Raw genomic sequence first — 17781 nt, forward strand, 5'->3', positions numbered from 1 at the left:
TCTCAAAGGCCCTGCCCTGTCTGCCCTCCTGCTCCCTGGGCCGGGCCAGGCCTCACTTCAGGGCCGCCCGCCGAGTGTGTGTCCTGTCTGCCTCCCTGGGTGTGGGCAGCTTGGGAGGCTCAGTAAAGCGGCGGGGCTTCCGGGTAGAGGACTCGCTTGCCTTCTCTGGGTTCCTGTCACATTTGGGACAGACAGAACGTGGCAGAACGCCACTAGTCACTCCCTGCCCCACCCCCTCCTGAAGGTTTGCAGGATGACCTCTGACTAATGCCAGCTGGGAGAGGAGACTTGTCCTTGGCAGTGACCTGGAGCTGGCCCAGGGCAGAGCTAGGCAGAAAGGGGCTGGGAATGGGCTGGGGCCCCCGGCCCTGAGAACGTATTGGGTGTGTGCCTGCCACCAGAGCGCTGTGCTGGCTCCAGGGTGTCCCTCGCGTGGCTCCCTCAGAGCTGTGTCTTCCAGGCCCACAGCAAGCCAGGCCAGAACCGGGGCTTGCTGCCTGGCGCTGGTGCCCAGGCCTCTGCACTGTGCTGCTCTCTAGTAGCACATGAGGAAGGCAGCCCCCGCCCGTAGCACAGTGCTCCCACCCTGCAGGGCCTCTGCCATGCCTGGTGTCTGCATGAGGACTGGGCGGAAGGGTCAGGGGAACAGGTTAGAGGTGTGTCTCCTAGAACCGGGGGTGGGGGACCCCTGAAGGATGTTGATGCTGGCAGGGTAGCTGATGGCCTGCTGTGCATGCTCACTTCTGCCTGTCCTGTCCGGGCCCACGCCAGTGGTTCCCTTCTCTAGCATCCTGTTACCCTTCCCTGTGCTCAGAGCACAGCTGCTTCATGCTGAGTTCTGTCCCTTTCCAGGCGGTCTGAGAGGTGGTGTCTGAGGGAGTAGGGGACACGTGGGCGATGCCCTCTGGTTGCTGTGCCAAGGCCGAAGGCTGATCCCACTTTTCCAGGAAATGTTCTCTGCTACCTTGGACCTCCCTGAGCTCACCCTTCTCTGAGCTTTGAAAGGCTAAAGTCCAAATGGGTGCTTCCCTCACCAGCCCTGACAGCCTTTTCCGCTGTTCTGCCTAGGCCAGCAGCAGACAGAAAACTTCACGAGGCCAGCTTCTGGAGTGCCCTTTCTAGTGGAGTGATGGAACAACAACTGGGCGGGGGGAGGGGGTACAGGCTCTTAGAGATGGAAATTGAGGCGCTTGCCCAGCCTAGACTGGAGGGCGACCTGCAGGCTCACGTTTTCCTGGATCAGCTTCTGTTCCAGGGCATCTACACCCGTGGGCGTCCTGATCTGTTTTCTTACCCATCTTCCGCTAGACTGCGAGCTGCTTGAGGGCAAAGCCTGCTGCTTGTTGATCTCTGTGTCCTAACCCCTGATGCAGGAGCTAAGTCCTGAGGAAATGGTGTCTCTATTTCAGGACCCACTTTAAATGACACGCCTCTGTGAAGTTTCCTTTCTTCAATGTCTTTTTTCTGTGTGTTTGGTGTCATTGTGGTGCATGAGGTGACTTGGAGGGCATTTGGCCTGGAGTTGTGGAGAACAATTAGCAGAGGGTGATTGTCATCCAGGCAGAGAGACCTGGCTGACAGTATATAAAGCAGTTGGCCTGAGCTCAAGGGGTCCTGAGGGTGACCGTGGGCTGCAGGACAGTTGGAGTTGGTTGGGGGCAGGGGCTGTGTGAGGGACTGGGGCACCCTGGGGAGAGGTCTTGACGTTTGGAAGCACCTTTGCAGCTAAGGAGGGCCAGGCTGGAGATTTGGGAGCTGCCAGCAGGCAGGGTTCTTGAAGGTACAGGCATGGTGAGAGGAGAGGCTTCGCAGGAAGAGAAAGAAAACTGGAAACAATAGTGCTGAAGAGATGGGGCCTGGGGACCGCAGGACAGGCTCCAGAGCCCCCAGCTGAGCTAGGGTGGGACTGCACTGCCACTCCTTTCTCTGCTCCCTGCCCGGTCCATGTATTTCTCACCCAGGCTGCTCTTGGCCGTATTCCAAGCCAGGTCCCTCCCCTGGCTCCAGAAGTTTAGGGGTAAAGCCCTTCCATAGGGGGTGCTGCCTGCTGAGGAGCAGGGCCTCTGGGTGTTCTCCCATAGCACGATAGCAGTCCTGGACAGGACACAAACAGAGCAGCCCAAGCTGTTACTTTGCTCTGAGGGGCCACCTGCTCCCCCTTCACAGGCTCCAATCCCTGATGCTCTCTGTGCCTACCTGAGCCGCCCACTGCCTTGCCTGCTCTGCCCCGCCACGGCGCCCAGCCCTTTCAGGGTGGGGTGCCACATGCTCATCTTGTGCATGGGGTCCCGTCCCTCAAAGGACCTGTCTGTACTCACTGTCTCCAATTCCTCTCCACCTCTTCTTCTCATGGTAAAATGCATATATTTCATACATATATATAGTGTCATCAATGTGTATGTAATGAGCCATTTTCACCATCATTAAGTGCAGTCACTGTGTTGCGCAGCCACCACTTCCATCCACCTCTAGAATTTATTTTCTCAAACTGACACTCTGTCCCCACTCAACACTCCTCACCCTGTCCCCAGCCCCTGGTACCCACACTTGCCCTCTGTCTCTGTGGATCTCCCTCCTCTCATGTAAGGCCCTGTCTCACAGGAGCAGAACCCTACAGCAAGTGTCCCTTTATGATGGCTCATTTCACAGATGTCCTCCAAGGTCAGCCATGTTATCTTATGTTGGAGTTCCTTCCTTTTCTAGACCGGCTCATATTTCCTTGTCTGGATGAACTACATTGTGTCTCTCCCTTTATCTGCAGATAACACTGGGCTGCCGCCACCCCTTTTCTCAATCGCACAACCAGCCTTTCACACGCACCCCCTCATGCAAGCCACCCTCGCCAGGCCCCCTTGCCAGACCCAGTGAGCATTCTGCAGGTCACTGTCCTTCACCAGCAGCAGCAGCACTGGACAGATGGAGCCAGCCACTGCTCCTCCCTGACATGTGAAGGGACCCCACCAGCTCTCAGGCATCCTCCCCCATCGCTGCTGCATCTCCCCTCTGCCCCTCTCATTGTCTCCGGACTTGTGGCGTCCCTGGGAGCTCCCCAGGCTCAGGGCTTTCAGTGTCATCTCTATGTGGTAAGAACTTGCAAAGTTCCATCTCCAGTACTTTCTGGAACTTCTGTGTCCACCTGCCAACTAGACATCTCCGCTTGGATGACACTTCCTGCATGACACACCCAAGGCTGACTCCGGACCATTCTCTCCTTGCCTCCCCGTTGCAGGACCTGGCAGCTCCATCTTTCCTCTTGCTCAGGCCAAATCTGTTGTCCTTAACTCTTCTTTGAGCCCTGCATCCTGGTCATGCACAGCCCCTATTGGCTCCACCTTCAAAATTGATCCCTGATGCAAAGACTTATCCTCTCTGCTGCTACCAGCCCAGCCCAAGTGACACAAGGCACCTGTTCAGTGACAAATTCTTGGGGCAACGTTTTGAAAATTTCAGCACCCATGGCTTTACACCCACCCTTCCCCACGGGTGTGGCTGCTCTCCAGCTCACTCTCGTCCTGCTCTCCCCAAGTGCCCAGGCTCCAGGGGGACGAGGCTTTCCCCGGGCTGCTGCCTTCCCTACTCCCTTCCCATTCTCCAGAAGGGTGCCGACCTCAGAGGCCTCCAGAGCAGAGCCTTGCCCACTGCAGCAGCTCCAGTTGGAGGGGGTTCCCCCTACCTCCTGTACCCCAACCCCTTCTTAGAGCAGCAGAGGCGGAAGCAGGAGCCTGCTTTGGAAAATGACATGTTTTTATTGCTATGTTTGCAGTGGCTTTTTAGCACAGTAAGAATGTCCCTGCAGGCCCGCCACCCTCACCCAGCCCCAGCCCTCCAGCCTCTGTCTGGGTGTCGGGGAAGCTTTTCTTGGGTCACTCAGCCGTCTTGGGACTGGATGTGACAGACGTACGTGGGTTAAAGCTGCTACGCAGAAGACTGGAGGTGCGGGAAGTGCATCCACCTTAAGCCTGGACGTGGGAGCCGTGTCCGGGGTCCCTTCCGGGGGGCATGCCCAGCCCAGGGCATGGGGTGGGAAGCCTGAACAGGCCAGGTGAGCAGCCCAGACACCCAGGACGGAGAACTGCAGTCTCTTGCCCCACAGACTTGTGGGCAAAGGGACAGCGTGGGGACAGCCCCAAGACCCCCACCATGCACTTTTCCAATCCAGTCTGGGGCTGGGGACTACACACGCACATCCACACAACAGACTCACACACGCAACAGCTCAAAGCTTTTGTTTTGCCTATGAAAGTTAGATCTATAAATTCACACTCCTTGGCTAGGGGCAGAGGGGTAAGGTGGGGCTCACAGGGATGGGAGTGGTAAGGAGAGGATGGTTTGGGCTCCTTCCTCTTTAGAAATACACAAGCAGAAATCTCATTCTCTCAAGTTTTTATAAAATGTGCAAAATACAAGCCTCCATTGCCCAGAGGCACCATTTACATCTGGTATTCACCTTTGCTAAGAGATAGAGATCTATATATACTCTACGTAGTCACGCACGCGTGCACTCGCACCCAAGCTCACACAATTGATATTGGTGGCGATTGGCGCAGGAACCAGAAGGTTCCATTGCTGGCTGGCTCTCTAAGCTTCTATAACAGGGATGGGGAGAGGGGTGTAGCCCAGCTGAAATATTTGCCTTGGTTCTGCTGCCCCTCCCTTGCCTCCCTTCTCCTCTCTCTCCCCCCTCCCATCTCTCCCTCCTTCCCTTCCTCACATTTCCCAAGCTGCCACTGCTGCTTCTGGGGTGAGGGGTCACCCAAGGGTGTGCTGCAGAGCAGAGGCTGGAGAGGTGGGCAGGGGGTGGGCATGGCAGGGGCAGGAGAAGTGCAGCACTGTGGGTTGGGGGTGGGGCACTAGGCAGGGCCTAGGACCAGCTTGGCTAGGGCTGGAGGGGGAGAGGCATCTATTTTTGGTGGGCTGTGATATTTTTGGCGTTTTATTAAAAATGGAAAAAGTTGTTTTAGTGAGCACTCATGGTGCTTTCTCCCCTCCTCCTCCAGGCAGACCCCAAAAGTGTCAGGGAAAGGCAGGCCCCCTGGAGGGATGGGGTGGGTGGGGCTGAAGCAGGGGCTGCTATGGCTACCAGAGGTGAGCTGGTGATGTGAGCTGGGCTGTCACATGACACTCTCCACCACGACGACCTTGCTGCTCTCGGACACTGGGGTCAGGGTGGTCAGGCCCCTGACATCCGCATCCTGAGCTCGGTACTCCAAGTGGTGGAGGCCCCAGATGGGCTGGGTCAGGTGCTGCCAGCGCTGCAGGAGAGGAGGACATGCTGAAGCCCCCAGGGTCACTGACTTCCTCTGCCTCTCTCCAGTTCCCACTGCCTGCCACCCTAGTTGGGGCCACTCCCTGGCTAGGAAGCAGGCCGGGTTGAATGTTCACAGCAGGGGAGGGGAGGGTGGGCCAGGCGGGAGCCTTACCTCGGCCATGGTGCCCTTGGCCCTGAGGAGGCAGCCCAGGAGGTGCAGCGGCACACACAGCATGGAGGACAGCGCGAAGGCCCAGCCCATGGCCTCGCCCCACCACGGGTACACGTAGGTGTTGTTGTAGACCAGCGGCTCGTAGTACACAACGTTGAAGATGAAGATGCCCTACGGACCAGAATGCTGCCGTTAATGGGGCCCCCACCCCGCCCTGCCTCGCCCCCCACCCCACCTCCCCTAGCCCTTACCATGCAGACCAGCGGGGTGAAGAAGGACCAGCACCATTTCATCCAGGGGCAAGGTCGGTACCCGATCATACAGGCAATGTCGTCCATGAAGCGGTCCGCTCCTGCGACAGGAGAGGCGGGAGGGCTGAGCTGGAGACCTGCCTTCCCTGCCACCATCCCCCAGCCCAGCCCTCAGCCATGACCTACCATACACCCAGGCCACCACCACGCACTCCCAAAATGCCTGCCAGAGCAGGGTGGTGCCACTGGCCGAGTAGTAGTCAAACAGCTGGAAGACGTACATCCCGCCCTGGGGGACAGAGCCCAGTCAGGGAAGGATGGCGGATGGCCACCAGAGGTCACAGGCAGACCCCCCCAGCCCACTCACATCAGTCACCATGGAGAGATCGATGACAAAGCAGAGGGCACAACAGAGGGCCACAGAGATCTCCCTTTGGAAACGGAAGTAGTAGGAGGCCGGGAGGAGGTCGAGGAGGCCGGTGATGAAGCCTTCCACACCTACAAACTGTGGCCAGGGCAGCTCAGGCCGAGCCCCGCACCACCCTCCCACCCCTTTCCTTGCCTGCAGCCCTCACCCTGCCTCCCTCCTGGCTCCCTGTCCCAGAGCTCCATGCAAACCTGGCTGTCGAGACCAAGCAGCAACAGCATGAAGAAGAACAGGGCAGCCCAGAGTGGGGCCACTGGCATCAGTGTGACAGCCCGCGGGTAGGCGATGAAGGCCAGGCCCGGCCCTGTGGGAAAGGTGCAGGCTCTAGACCTTGCAGCTGACGTCCTGCCCTGTGTGCACCCTGAGCCCTGCCTGCAACACTCGCGCCCATGCCCTCTCCTGCCGCAGGAGCTGTGAACCCTGGGTCGTGCAGCAGGGGCTGGGAGGTCCTTTCTCCCTCTGTCAACATTGACAAATCCCAGGACCTGCCCCCGCAGGCCCACAATCTGACAAGTTCCGTTTGAATCCTTGTCACTTTTCAGCATTTATATTGTGTGTTCGTGTACATCATGCATCTGGGTGGCAGTTGCTGCTCTGGAGGCGGGGCTGGGGGTAGGGCCCTACCTGACTCTGCCACCTTGGAGATGTGCACACCCTGCTCTGCAGCCATGAAGCCCAGGATGGAGAAGACCACAAAGCCAGCAAAGAAGCTGGTCCCGCTGTTGATGAGAGCCAGGATGATGGCGTCCCTGAGGGGTGGAGGGGCCAGAGTGGATGGGTTAGGCTGCTGGGCAGGGCAGGGCAGGGCAGGGCAGGGCACCAGTAGTAGGGCGGTGGTGCTTACTTGTAGCAGTTGTTGTTGAAGCGGTTGTAGCTGCCCAGGGCTGTGAGGGCCCCCAGGCCAATGGCGTAAGAAAAGAAAATCTGGGTCCCTGCATCTATCCACACCTAGAGGAGGTACGGTGAGCACAGGCGTGAGGGGCCTGTAGGGCTCCCCCGCAGCACCCTGCTGCAGCCTCCCCACCTCCACCTCACCTGAGGGGACCCCAGCTTGGACCAGTCAGGCTTCAGATAGTAAATGATGCCGTCCAGGGCGCCAGGCAGCAGCACTCCACGCACCAGCAGCACGACCAGGACCACGTAGGGGAATGTAGCAGTGAAGTACACGATCTGGGGGGCCAGGCTGCTCAGTGGGCGCCATGGCACCACCTCCCTCACACCCCCACTCCCGGCGCCTCCGGTCCCCCTTGCGGACAGGTATGTTCAGAGGTCCCCATTCTCCTCGGAGCCATGGCTCCCACCAGAGGAAGCTAGGGGCAAAGCTGGGCCCTGGCAGCCCTGGCAATTGCGGGGGGAAGCTCTCTGGGCACCTTGTCTGCAGGATGCATGTCGTTCGGGAGCAGGTGAGCCTCTGGGAGCTCTCCTCAGTGGGGACAGGAGGCGTGGAGCATGTGGGGAGTGAGGGCTGTGTGCGTGTGTGGGCAGTGCAGGTGTGGGAGGCCCAGACAGGGAGCGGGGTATTGGATCAGGGCCGGGTCCCCTCCTCTTCTGCAGAGAGGTGGGGGCTGAGCAGGTGGAGAGTGGAACTGGGCCAGGCAGAGGCAGGCGAGATGCGGCCGCCACACCATCTGCCCCCTCTTCCCACATGCTGCTCTGGGGACCTTGTCCCCCAGGGACCTGGCCATGTCCCACAGCTCTAGACACTGTCTTCTTTGTTCAGGTGACTCCCCAGCCTGACCGGGAGCCCCCAGGGGATGTGGCCAGACTTTGCTCTGGGTCCCCAAGGCAAGACAAGCAGGTAACAGATGGTCAGACCAGGTCCACCCAGACTGTCACAAGAGTCAGAGACTGGCAGGAGGGCACCGGTGGGGGTGATAGGCACAGGGAAGGGGCAGTACCTGCTGGGCCCTGGATGTGGAGGGTGGGGAGCGTTGCTTGGCTTTCAGTACCTACCTCTTCCTTAGGGCTAGACCCTGTCTGGTCACCTCCTGTTGCCACAGGTGTGCCTGGCACAGACATCCAGCTCCCAGGGCTGAGACACCCTCCCCCCTGCATGCCTCTAGTGGTACCTTTCCCGTGGATTTGACCCCCTTCCAGACACAGAAGTAGACCAGCACCCAGCAGGCCAGCAGACAAAGGGTCACCTCCCAGTTGAGGGCCCCTGGCACCTCCAGTCCCCCAGACAGCCTCAAGACTTTGTTCCTAGGGGAGGGAGGGAGGTCCCTTGAGGCCTGTGCCAGCAGAGGATGGAGCCACAGGGTCCGCCCCCAGGAGTTGTGGCTCCTTTCTCTCCTACAGCCCAGGGTTCAGCGGGTCCCTCTTTGTCCATCTGGGCTGGGCCTGGAGCCCAAGAGCCCCTGGCCATTGGGAGGCCACTCCCATCCCACCCCACATGCAGCCCCAGCTCCCCCATCTGGTGGGAGTGACCAGGACAGTGATAGGCTGCCGAACCCAAGAGCGAGGCCCGACCTGGCCCAGCCCCTGGGGCTAGCCCCAGGACTCTCTGAGGGCAGGCAGGGTCCAGGTTGGACTGCCAGCCAACACCCTGGCCCCCCACTCAGGGCCATTCCCCTGGAGCCAGGCCATGTGAGGGAGACCTAGGGGATGGGATGGGCTTGGCCCAGAGGTGCCGGACTCACTCCCAGAACTCAATGACAGGGGACCGGCGGTCAGCAAGCTGGTCACAGGTGAGGTTGGCCAGGCTGGCATTGGCACAGTCTTCATGGCGGAAGATCTCCACGCAGTCGGGAGTGTTCCAGGTGTGGCCACATGTGGCCCAGGGCAGCGTGGTGGTGAAGGACTTGACCAGGTAATAGAAGCCCCAGGCCAGCACCATGATGTAGTAGGTGTTGCAGTAGAAGACGATCACCATGGAGGCGTAGCCCAGGCCTGGGGCCGGGAAGTCCTTGCCATGTGAATTCTTTCCTGGCCACCTCCCTCCACCACCCCTTTATCTCCCGACCCGGGCTGGCAATGCTCCCACCGTCTGTCCTCCTGGAGCCTTCTGTGTGGTGCTCCTGACCCCCCTGGACTCCCCCTTGTGTGAGCCCCAACACTAGGCTGACTCCCCAGCCTGTCTCCTCTCCTCCAGCCGCCCCCCAAACCCAAGGCAGAGCGAGCCCCTCTCCCCGTCCCCATGTGACCAAGTGCTGTTGAGTCTCCAACCTCACAACACCTGGCCCCTTTCTTCGGGTCCCACTGCCACCATGGCGGTTCCAGGAGGTCCAAGCCTCCGCCTAGCCACCCAGTAGCCTCCAGTCCACAGCAGCTGGTGGTGGTGGTCAGTTGGGGGGGCGGTTTCTAGTAGCCTAAGGTAGTGTTGGAGACAGTTGCCCCCGCAGTGGGCAGCCTCAGTATGTTGCTCCACTCTGTGCCCCCGCGTCCTTGGGGATAATAGTAGGACCTACCTAGAAAGCCAAGTGTGCTGGGCGGGTCTGCCCCCAGCCCGGCTATGCCTGGCCTGTCCTTGCCTTGTGGAGCTGCCTATGCCCCCTCTAGTCCCCGCTTCCCCAAGTTCACTGTGCAGCCTGAACATCTCCAGGCTCCCCCCTTGAGACTGGGGCGCTATCACGTGGCCCCAGGCCTGGTACTCAGGACAGGAAAAAGATATCTCAAGTGGAAGCCAGCTGGAAAAAGGGGGCAGTCCCTGAGGCTGGCCAAGGGCTGCTCACCTTTGAACAGGGGACAGATGTTCCAGACATTGATGCTGCCGGCCTTCATGAACTGGCCCAGCGAGATCTCCAAGAAGAAAATGGGGATTCCTCCGACCAGGGCGATCAGGACGTAGGGAATAAGGAACACACCTGGGGGTGGAGGGACAGGGTGAAGTCAGGGTGGCCCCCAGCCAGGCTGCCCAGGCCCAGCGGGCCAGCCCAGACTCCAAAGGCCCCATCACAACTTCCCACTGGGTGAGTCAGTGTAGGGGTGGCCACTGACTCAGGCCCCAGGTGGAGTCTTGTGGGGGTGGGTTGAGTGTGTTGAAGAGGGGCTACAGTAGCCCCTGAGCCATTGGAGCCCTATTCCCTGGGTGGCAGAGGGGCCCTAGGCCCATAGGGCTTCCACCCCCATGGTCACTTGGGGTGATGGCCATGGAGGACACACGCTCAGACATGCAGGCTGTCCCTAGTGCCACAGTTCCCTGTTTCAGGCAGCACAGTGGGGTATGTGCGCCAAGGATGGGTGATCAGGCCTGGGGGGCTTGTCCAAAGGCAGGGAGCGTGACTGTCCTGCACTTGGATGCCTGCCTGCAAATGTGAGGTCCAAGGCAGAGGGTGGGTGGGTCGAAGTCTCCTGCTGGTGGGATGGCGATGTGCAAGGACAGAGGGAGACAGGTGTGGGAAGAGGGGCCAGGCCGGCCTTAGCAAGCCCAGGGAGTCAGGCTCTGCAGGAGATAGGCATATAGGCAGGGCCAGACACAGGCCCTGGCCAGCAGGCTGGGGTGAGGGTGGCAGAAGGGCAGGGAGAGCCGGGTGCCACCGCCCCCTTCTCTCTAGGCCTCCTACCCTTGCCCTGGCTGGGCTCCCTCCACTACTCAGAGGCTGAGCTTGGCTGCAACTTGCCTGACTCCAGGTCCCAGCATCCTTCTCCTGACCTTGGGCAAAGGCCTTTGCTCTGGACCTCTGTTTCCCACCCATCACCGGGTCACTTCAGCTTCCAGCAACCCCAGTGCTGTTTTGTAGTCATAGGACACACTCGTGCCCATCCCTGTTGCTAAGCTGGGCCCGGGCGGGCGGGCATGGGACGTGCATGCAGTGTGTCCAGTGGCGGCGCCAGGCGGGCCAGGCCGCAGGCTTCCCAAGCCTGGCTCGGGCACCCAGTGTTCCAGGCCCGGGCCAGAGGGGAGGGGTGGGAGGGCCGCGAGGGGTGGGGAGGGCAGGGGAGGGACAGAGTGGCCCATTGTGTGTGTGTGTGTTCGTGTGTGTGCACACGTGGGGGGCCCACACAATATGCCGCTTGTGTGCCCGACCCACGGGGGCAGCCAGGGCTCCTTACCTCGCGTAGACCCCAAGGCGCAGGCCTGGTTTCCCACCTCGGCGACCAATCGCTCCTCCCAGCCCGCGAGTCTGGGGGGCAGCCCCGCGGGCATCGCCGGCCCCCTCCCCCCACCCTGCCAGGCACATGACTGCTAGGGGGGTGGAGGCGCCTGGCCCGGCCACCAAGTGGCAGCGGCAGACGAGGGGCGGCCCCGACCCCCGCGTGCCCGGGGGCCACCCGCTGCCCGGACTTCACCTCTCCGCGGCGGCCCGAGGGGTCGGGCGTTGGGGGCCGGCGGCCTGCTGGGGGAGGGGGCCGCAGCGGGCGGGGGCGCTCACCTCCGCCGTTCTTGTAGCAGAGGTAGGGGAAGCGCCACACGTTGCCCAGGCCCACGGCGAAGCCCACGCACGACATGATGAAGTCCATCTGGCGTGTCCAGGTCTCGCGCGGCGGCACGGCCAGGCGGCCGCCGGGTGTCCCCAGGCCCGCGGTGCCGTCGCCCTTGGCCGGGGCCCCGTCGGGCCCGGGCGCGATGAGGGGGCCCTTCTTCTCGTCGCCGGACACGCTATAGATGCCGTTCTCGGCGCTCTTCTTCGCCATGGCCCCGGCGGGCCGCACGGCCGGGCCGGGGTCGCGGCACCTCGCGGGGGGCGGCGGTCAGGCGGGGGCGCCGGGGGCACCGGGGAGGACCCCGAGGGCGCGGGCCCGCCGGGGGCCGGGGGGCGGCCGGGCCGGGGGACGGGGCGGCGGGCGGGCGGCGGGGTGTGGGGCGCAGGCGGCGCAGTCAGAAGCAGTCCACGAAGCACTTGAAAGTGAGCCTGAAGAATCTCATGTGTGTCGGGGGCCCGGGGGCGCGCGGGCGGCGGCGGGGCCCGGCCGGGCGGCGGCGGCGGCGGCTCCCGAGGCTCCTGCCCGCGGCTCGGGCGGCGGAGGCTGCGGCGGCTCCTCGCCCCACCAGAGGCTCACCCTAGCGGGGCGCGGGCGACATCGGCGCCGGCGGTCTGCAAGCGGCGGCCGGAGCAGGGCCCTGCGGCCCGCGCCCCCCGCCCCGGCCGGGGCCCACAGCGGCTGCCCGGCTTGCCCGCGACTCCGGTGGCGGCGGCGGCGGCGGCGGCGGCGGCGGCGACAGCGACGGCGGCTCGGGCGCGCCTCGCCCCCTCCTTCCCGGCGGCGGCGGCTGCAGCCGCTCTCGGGGCCGCGGCGGGCTCAGCAACTCGCCACCGCGCTCCGACTGTCCCTCTCTTCCCCGTCCCCGGCCGGCCGCCGCTTAAAAACCGACTCCGGGGTGATGTCACTATCGCCCCACCCCCACGGCCGGCCGGCCTCCCTCCCCCTCCCCCTCCCGCATCCCTCCCTCCCGCCCTCCTCGTCACACTCCGCCCACCTCCTCCCTGCCCTCCTCCCGGGGAGGAGACGCCGCTCCAGCGGGAGGCCGGATGGTTGCTACCTAGGGCGGCCGGCAGCGCCTCCCGCAGGGCCCCGGGCGGCCCCTCGCCCCAGGGTCGCCGGTCCCCAGTGCGGCCCAGGCTTCCCGGCCGGCCGGCCCCTCCCAGCCCTAGGAAGACGTCCCCCGGGCCCCCTCAGCCCTCCGCCTCCCCTTTTCTCCCTTTCTCCCCGCTCCTGGCAGGCTGCAGCCGTCTCCTCCTGGTATCCCCTCCTTCCTCGAGCTCTGTCCAAGGCTCCCCCAATGGGGGCTAAAGCTTCCCGGCTACCCTGGATCTGGAGGCCGGGACCAGCTCTCCAGGTGACAGGCCTCTGTGTCTCCACAGTGGGCAGAGGCGAGCCTGCCTGGCTGATGAGCAAGGCTCGACTTTGTCACCAAGGCAGAGAAGGGGCTTGGGTAAATGACCCCGGCGGCCCCCACCCCTTGCCAGGCGTGAGAGTGGGTAGGGGCTTCGGACTTGAGGGGACCGGAGCGGGAATGAGGCAAGGCTGCCCCCTGGTGCCTGGCGGGTGCACAGACCCTTCCCCAAAGGCCTCAGCCCTGAGGTCCTGGATGCCCGCCCCCCACCCACCCCGTGTTCCTCTTCCCAGGACCCTCAAGGCCTCCCCAGCAAGAGTCAGCTTGTTGGGCTGCCTCTCCGCCGCCAGCTGAGCAGCTTGTTTAGAATTTTCTAGGGCTAAGAGTAGCCTGGGGGTGGGGTGGGGAAGGAAGGGGTCATTGTCCTGGCCTGGGAGGTAAGGTGTGCCCCCCTCAACCTCAAGCTCCCTGATCTGATAGTGGACACTGCAGTCCCCAGATGGCTCATCCCGTTAAGCTAAGCCCGAGGCCATCCGGCCAGCTTTAGGAAGAAAAGCAGTTCCGGCCCAAGCCAGATTGAGCTTGCTGGGTGAGGGAGGGGCAGTGTCCCCACCCAGGCTTGGAGGAGGAGCCTCAAGGGGTGTGTGTGATTGGGGGAGACAGGCGGTGTCACCTATGCTTAGACTAGGGGTGGTGGGTGGGTACCTTTGAGGTGGCAGGGTCACACTGCTCATCTGAAGTTTCTCACTAGGGTCTTCTCTGGCCCAGCTTTTGACTGAAGCTGGTCTGGAGACAGGGGCGTTAGAGAAGTGACTCATAGATGGCCTAAAGAAGCGGGGCCACTCAAGGACCCAGGACAGAGGGAAGAGGGCTGACCCAGCTGGTCTGCAGGCAAACCCCATGGCCTTTGAGAGAACTGAGAAGAGGACCCGGTGAAGTAGGCTCTGAGGGCCTCAGCCCAGCAGGAGTGCGGGCTGGGCGCTTGATGTCAGCAAAGGGAGGATAGTGACCTGGGGGAGGGCCGCTTTGAGGGAGAGTGCAGGCCACCGCCAGACAGCTCTGGGAGCCACGGGCAGGGGAGACTTTCAGATTTTGCTTGTCCAAGGGGTGGGTGTGGAAGGGAGAGAGAGTGGAGGCTCGAGAAGGATGTAGGAGAGCCGATGGCACTTTGGGAAAGTGCCCACTGCTGCAGTTCCTCCTCTGGTGGGTTCTGAGGCCAGGGGCAGGATCGTGAGAAGTTGCCACCCCCGACTGCTGCTGCCTCTGTGAGATCAGAGGTGCCCGAGGCAGAGGGCGAGGTGGCCAGGCTGGAGGGTACTGGAGACAGAAGTGAAGGGTGAGGGGCTGCCCAGAATGGCTGCCACTGCTTCACGGACCCTCGGAGTGGGGGCCCACACATCTGAGGGGAGGTTCAGTGGGTCCCCATACCTGACTCCCTCGACCTCCTGGAACTGGGCTCTTCTCCGGGCAGCCACCCCTTCCCACACCCACCTTCTTCCCCACCCCCTGCCAGCCCAGCCTGGGGTGCACCCACTACCAGCCCCTGGGCCAGGCCCCCCGCCTCCCTGCCTCCAGCTGGTCTGGACCTGGTAGTGACTGAACTCTTCACGGCCTGGGCCAGACCCCAAACCGCATTCTCTGAGCAGCCAGAGGAACCCTCCTGAAGCACAAATCTAAGCAGCCCCTCCTTTGTCTCATCCCTTCTCTGGGCTTTTCTGTGCCCTGGAGGTAGAACTAAATTTTTCTCCAAGACTACAAGATGGAGTGTGACGGGGCTGTGGCCTCCCAGCCTCAGGGCATTCCCCCTGAGTTTTCCCTCCACGCGGGACCCACAGCCTGGGCTTCCCTTTCTCTGCTGACCCCCAGGACTCTGTCCCAGGAGGCTCCTGAGGGAGGTTCAGGAATCCTCCCCATGTCAGCTACCCTGGGAGCCGCCCCTGCCCAGCCAGGGCGAGCTGGGCCTCTTTGAGCAGTGCATGAAGTTCAGGCTGGTGAGGCTGGAGTTCCCGGGGAACCCAGGACAGAGCTCTGGTCTCTGTCACAGGCTCTGACCTGGGCGGCCAGTGACAGGGTCTTCTGAGGCTGCTCCCATGAGCTGCTGAGCAGTTGGGGGAACGAAGCCAAAGCGATTTCCAGCCCTGGCTGGGTCCTCTCCCACGTCCGAAGGCTTCAAAGCGTTCTCAGGCTTTGTCAAGGCATGTCAGGCTCGGCCTGGGGGCAGCAGCTGCTGGGGAGGGGCAGGGTGGGCTCTCCGGGCCCCCAGCTGAGGGCCAGGTGGCTCTCCCGCGCCAGCCCTGTCCAAGCCTCTGCCTGTCTTGCCAAGCCCTTGTGTTCTACTCACCGAAAGGGGGTTCCAAGCATGTGCAGGAGGGGGTGGGGGTGCCCTGCGACCTGTGCCCAGCCCAGAGCTCTTATGGTGGCTCCTGGGTGAGAAGCAAACTGTTCTCTGGGGCAGAGGCGACCAAGGAGAGCTGCGCCCTCCCCCTACGGTGTCCCAGGGAGCGGGCGGCCTTTCAGGCCCCAGCTGGGGCTGGAGGTTGGAGTAGGAGCTGAGGAGGAGGGAGAGGGGGGGCTGGAGGGAGGGCAGGGGAGGGGGGCTAGCCGGAATGCTCCCGTTTGTTGGGGGAGGCCTGGGAATCGGAGCCAGCGCCCACTCAAGTCTAGGGCAGCTGCGGACGAGGGAGGGGCTGGGTGGGGGGGCCACCCGGTCCTGGGGTGACTGGTTATCCTGGGAGGACGGGCAGCTGGAGACAGGGTGGGGGCGCCTCCTCTTCTGGAGACGAGCCGGGCACAATGAGCTTCGGAATTAGAATAAGCTGGGAACAAAGAGGGAGCCAGAGTCCACCTGGAAGGGCTTTGTACTTCCAGCTCCTGGGGAGGGGGTCGATGTGCGGCTGCAGCCAAGCGGAGAACAGAAAGAATGGGGCTGGGGGAGAGGGCCTGCAGCAGCGAGGGGATGGGGGGCAGCAGAACCCCCATCCCTGCCCTTCCCACCAGCTGTGCTCCTTTACACAGACCCGCAGAAAGGAGGCTTTGGTTTTTTTACATTTTATATAAACTTTTATTAGACTGGTTTTATTCGTTTTATAGATTGAGGGGGTACAAGTGTGGTTTTGTTATATGCATGTATTTCGTGGTGGTGAAGTCTAAGCTTTCAGCAGACCCGTCACCCTAAAGCCGCCTTGCAAAAACTATAACAGTAACAAAATTACGCCAGTGAGAAATCTGATCTAACCAACCCTATCTGCATTTACCCTCCAAACTGCTCTTGGTCTTTCCTGGGCATGGGCCAAGCTAACTTTGGGAGAAATTTAGTTTATAGTTTAAATGATAATAGACCTTCCCAAGACGAAAAACTAATTAAAGACCAGGAGGTTAGGAGGATGAGAGGGGCCTGAATTCTGCTAACATGTAAGCATTAATGATGACCAGCCATTGTTCAGAGGTCAAGAGATTTGTAACTTCTCCGATTTCTCCTGTAGATAATATCACTATTGTAGAACCTAAGGCTTTTTGAGAGGTCTTTGCAGATTTTTGCATTTCTCACTACCAGATGGCTCCACCCGGACCACAGAGACCTATGACTCAAAGTCCTGTGGCCCCATCTAAAAGCAGACTCAGTTCAGCACACAAGAATCATCCCCCACCCAACCAGTCAGTGGCACCCATTCCCTAGTCCCCTGTCCGCCAAACTATCTTTAAAAAAATCCTGGCTTTCGGGCTGGGCACGGTGGCTCACACCTGTAATCCTCGCACTTTGGGAGGCCGAGGCAGGCAGGTCACTTGAGGTCAGGAGTTCAAGAGCAGCCTAGCCAACATGGTGAAACCCCTGTCTCTACTAAAAATACAAAAGTTAGCCAGAAATCGCTTGAACCCGGGAGGCGGAGATTGCAGTGAGCCAAGATTGTGCCACTGCACTCCAGCCTGGGCAACAGAGTGACACTCCGTCTCAAAAAAAAAAAAAAAAAAAAAAAAAAATCCTAGCCTTCAGGGCTGGGCACGGTGGCTTATGCCCGTAATCCCAACACTTTGGGAGGCTGACATGGGTGGGTCATGAGGTCAGGAGATCAAGACCATCCTGGCTAACATGGTGAAGCCCTGTCTCTACTAAAAACAAAAACAAAAACAAAAAAAACAAAAAAAAATTAACCAGGTGTGGTGGCACGAGCCTGTAATTCTAGCTACTCAGGAGGCTGAGGCAGGAGAATCGCTTGAACCTGGGGGAGGCGGAGGTTGCAGTGAGCCCAGATCATGCCACTGCACTCCAGCCTGGGTGACAGAGCGAGACTCCGTCTCAAAAAAAAAAAAAAAAATCATAGCCTTCAAAATTTCAGGGCAGCTGATTTGAGTAATAATAAAACTCCAGTCTCCTCTACGTGTATTAAACTCTTTCTGGGCTGGACCTGGTGACTCACACCTATAATCCCAGCATTTTGGGAGGACCAGGTGGGCAGTTGTCTCACACGTCCATGTGAAGAGACCACCAAACAGGCTCTGTGTGAGCAACAAGGCTGTTTATTTCATCACCTGGGAGCAGGTGGGCTGAGTCCGAAAAGAGTCAGCAAAGGGTGATGGGATTATCATTAGTGCTTATAGGTTTTGGGATAGGCGGTGGAGTTGGGAGCAATGTTTGGCAGATCTCACAAAGTACATTCTCAAGGGTGGGGAGAATTCCAAAGAACCTTCTCAAGAGTAGGGGAGATTACAAAGTACATTGATCAGTTAGGGTGGGGCAGAAACAAATTACAATGCTGGAATGTCATCAGTTAAGGCTATTTTCACTTATTTTATGGATCTTCAGTTGCTTCAGGCCATCTGGATGTATATGTGCAGGTCACAGGGGATATGGTGGCTTAGCTTGGGCTCAGAGGCCTGACACAGATCACTTGATCCCAGGGGTTCGAGACCAGCCTGGGCAACATAGCGAGACCTTGTCTCTACAAAAAATTTAAAAATTAGCTGGGGTGG

General features: G+C 60.8%; 1 protein-coding gene across 1 annotated transcript; it reads right to left on the reverse strand.

The window, feature by feature from the left end:
• Window positions 1–3726: 3726 nt before the first annotated feature.
• On the reverse strand, window positions 3727–12318 carry LOC105467330 (solute carrier family 6 member 8). The gene is made up of 13 exons (XM_011716835.2): window positions 11411–12318; window positions 9770–9901; window positions 8738–8987; window positions 8168–8300; window positions 7134–7268; window positions 6943–7046; window positions 6723–6847; window positions 6290–6402; window positions 6039–6176; window positions 5858–5960; window positions 5672–5772; window positions 5421–5591; window positions 3727–5252 (listed from the first exon to the last, which is right to left on the reverse strand). Exons 1-13 carry the CDS (start codon window positions 11670–11672, stop codon window positions 5112–5114), a joined length of 1908 nt encoding a protein of 635 aa, XP_011715137.1. The 5' UTR covers window positions 11673–12318; the 3' UTR covers window positions 3727–5111.
• Between the last annotated feature and the right edge of the window lie 5463 nt (window positions 12319–17781).

This window comes from Macaca nemestrina, chromosome X (assembly GCF_043159975.1).
Source record: "Macaca nemestrina isolate mMacNem1 chromosome X, mMacNem.hap1, whole genome shotgun sequence".
Taxonomy (NCBI): Eukaryota; Metazoa; Chordata; class Mammalia; order Primates; family Cercopithecidae; genus Macaca; species Macaca nemestrina.

Bases quoted from the DNA above. Each gene is read 5' to 3' on its own strand.
- LOC105467330 (XM_011716835.2), bottom strand. From the start codon at position 11,672: ATGGCGAAGAAGAGCGCCGAGAACGGCATCTATAGCGTGTCCGGCGAC. The intron at 9,902-11,410 runs GTGAGCGCCCCC...CTCCACCCCCAG, and splicing joins CTGCTACAAGAACGGCGGAG to GTGTGTTCCTTATTCCCTAC. The intron at 7,269-8,167 runs GTACCACTAGAG...CTGGCCCCCCAG, and splicing joins GGGTCAAATCCACGGGAAAG to ATCGTGTACTTCACTGCTAC.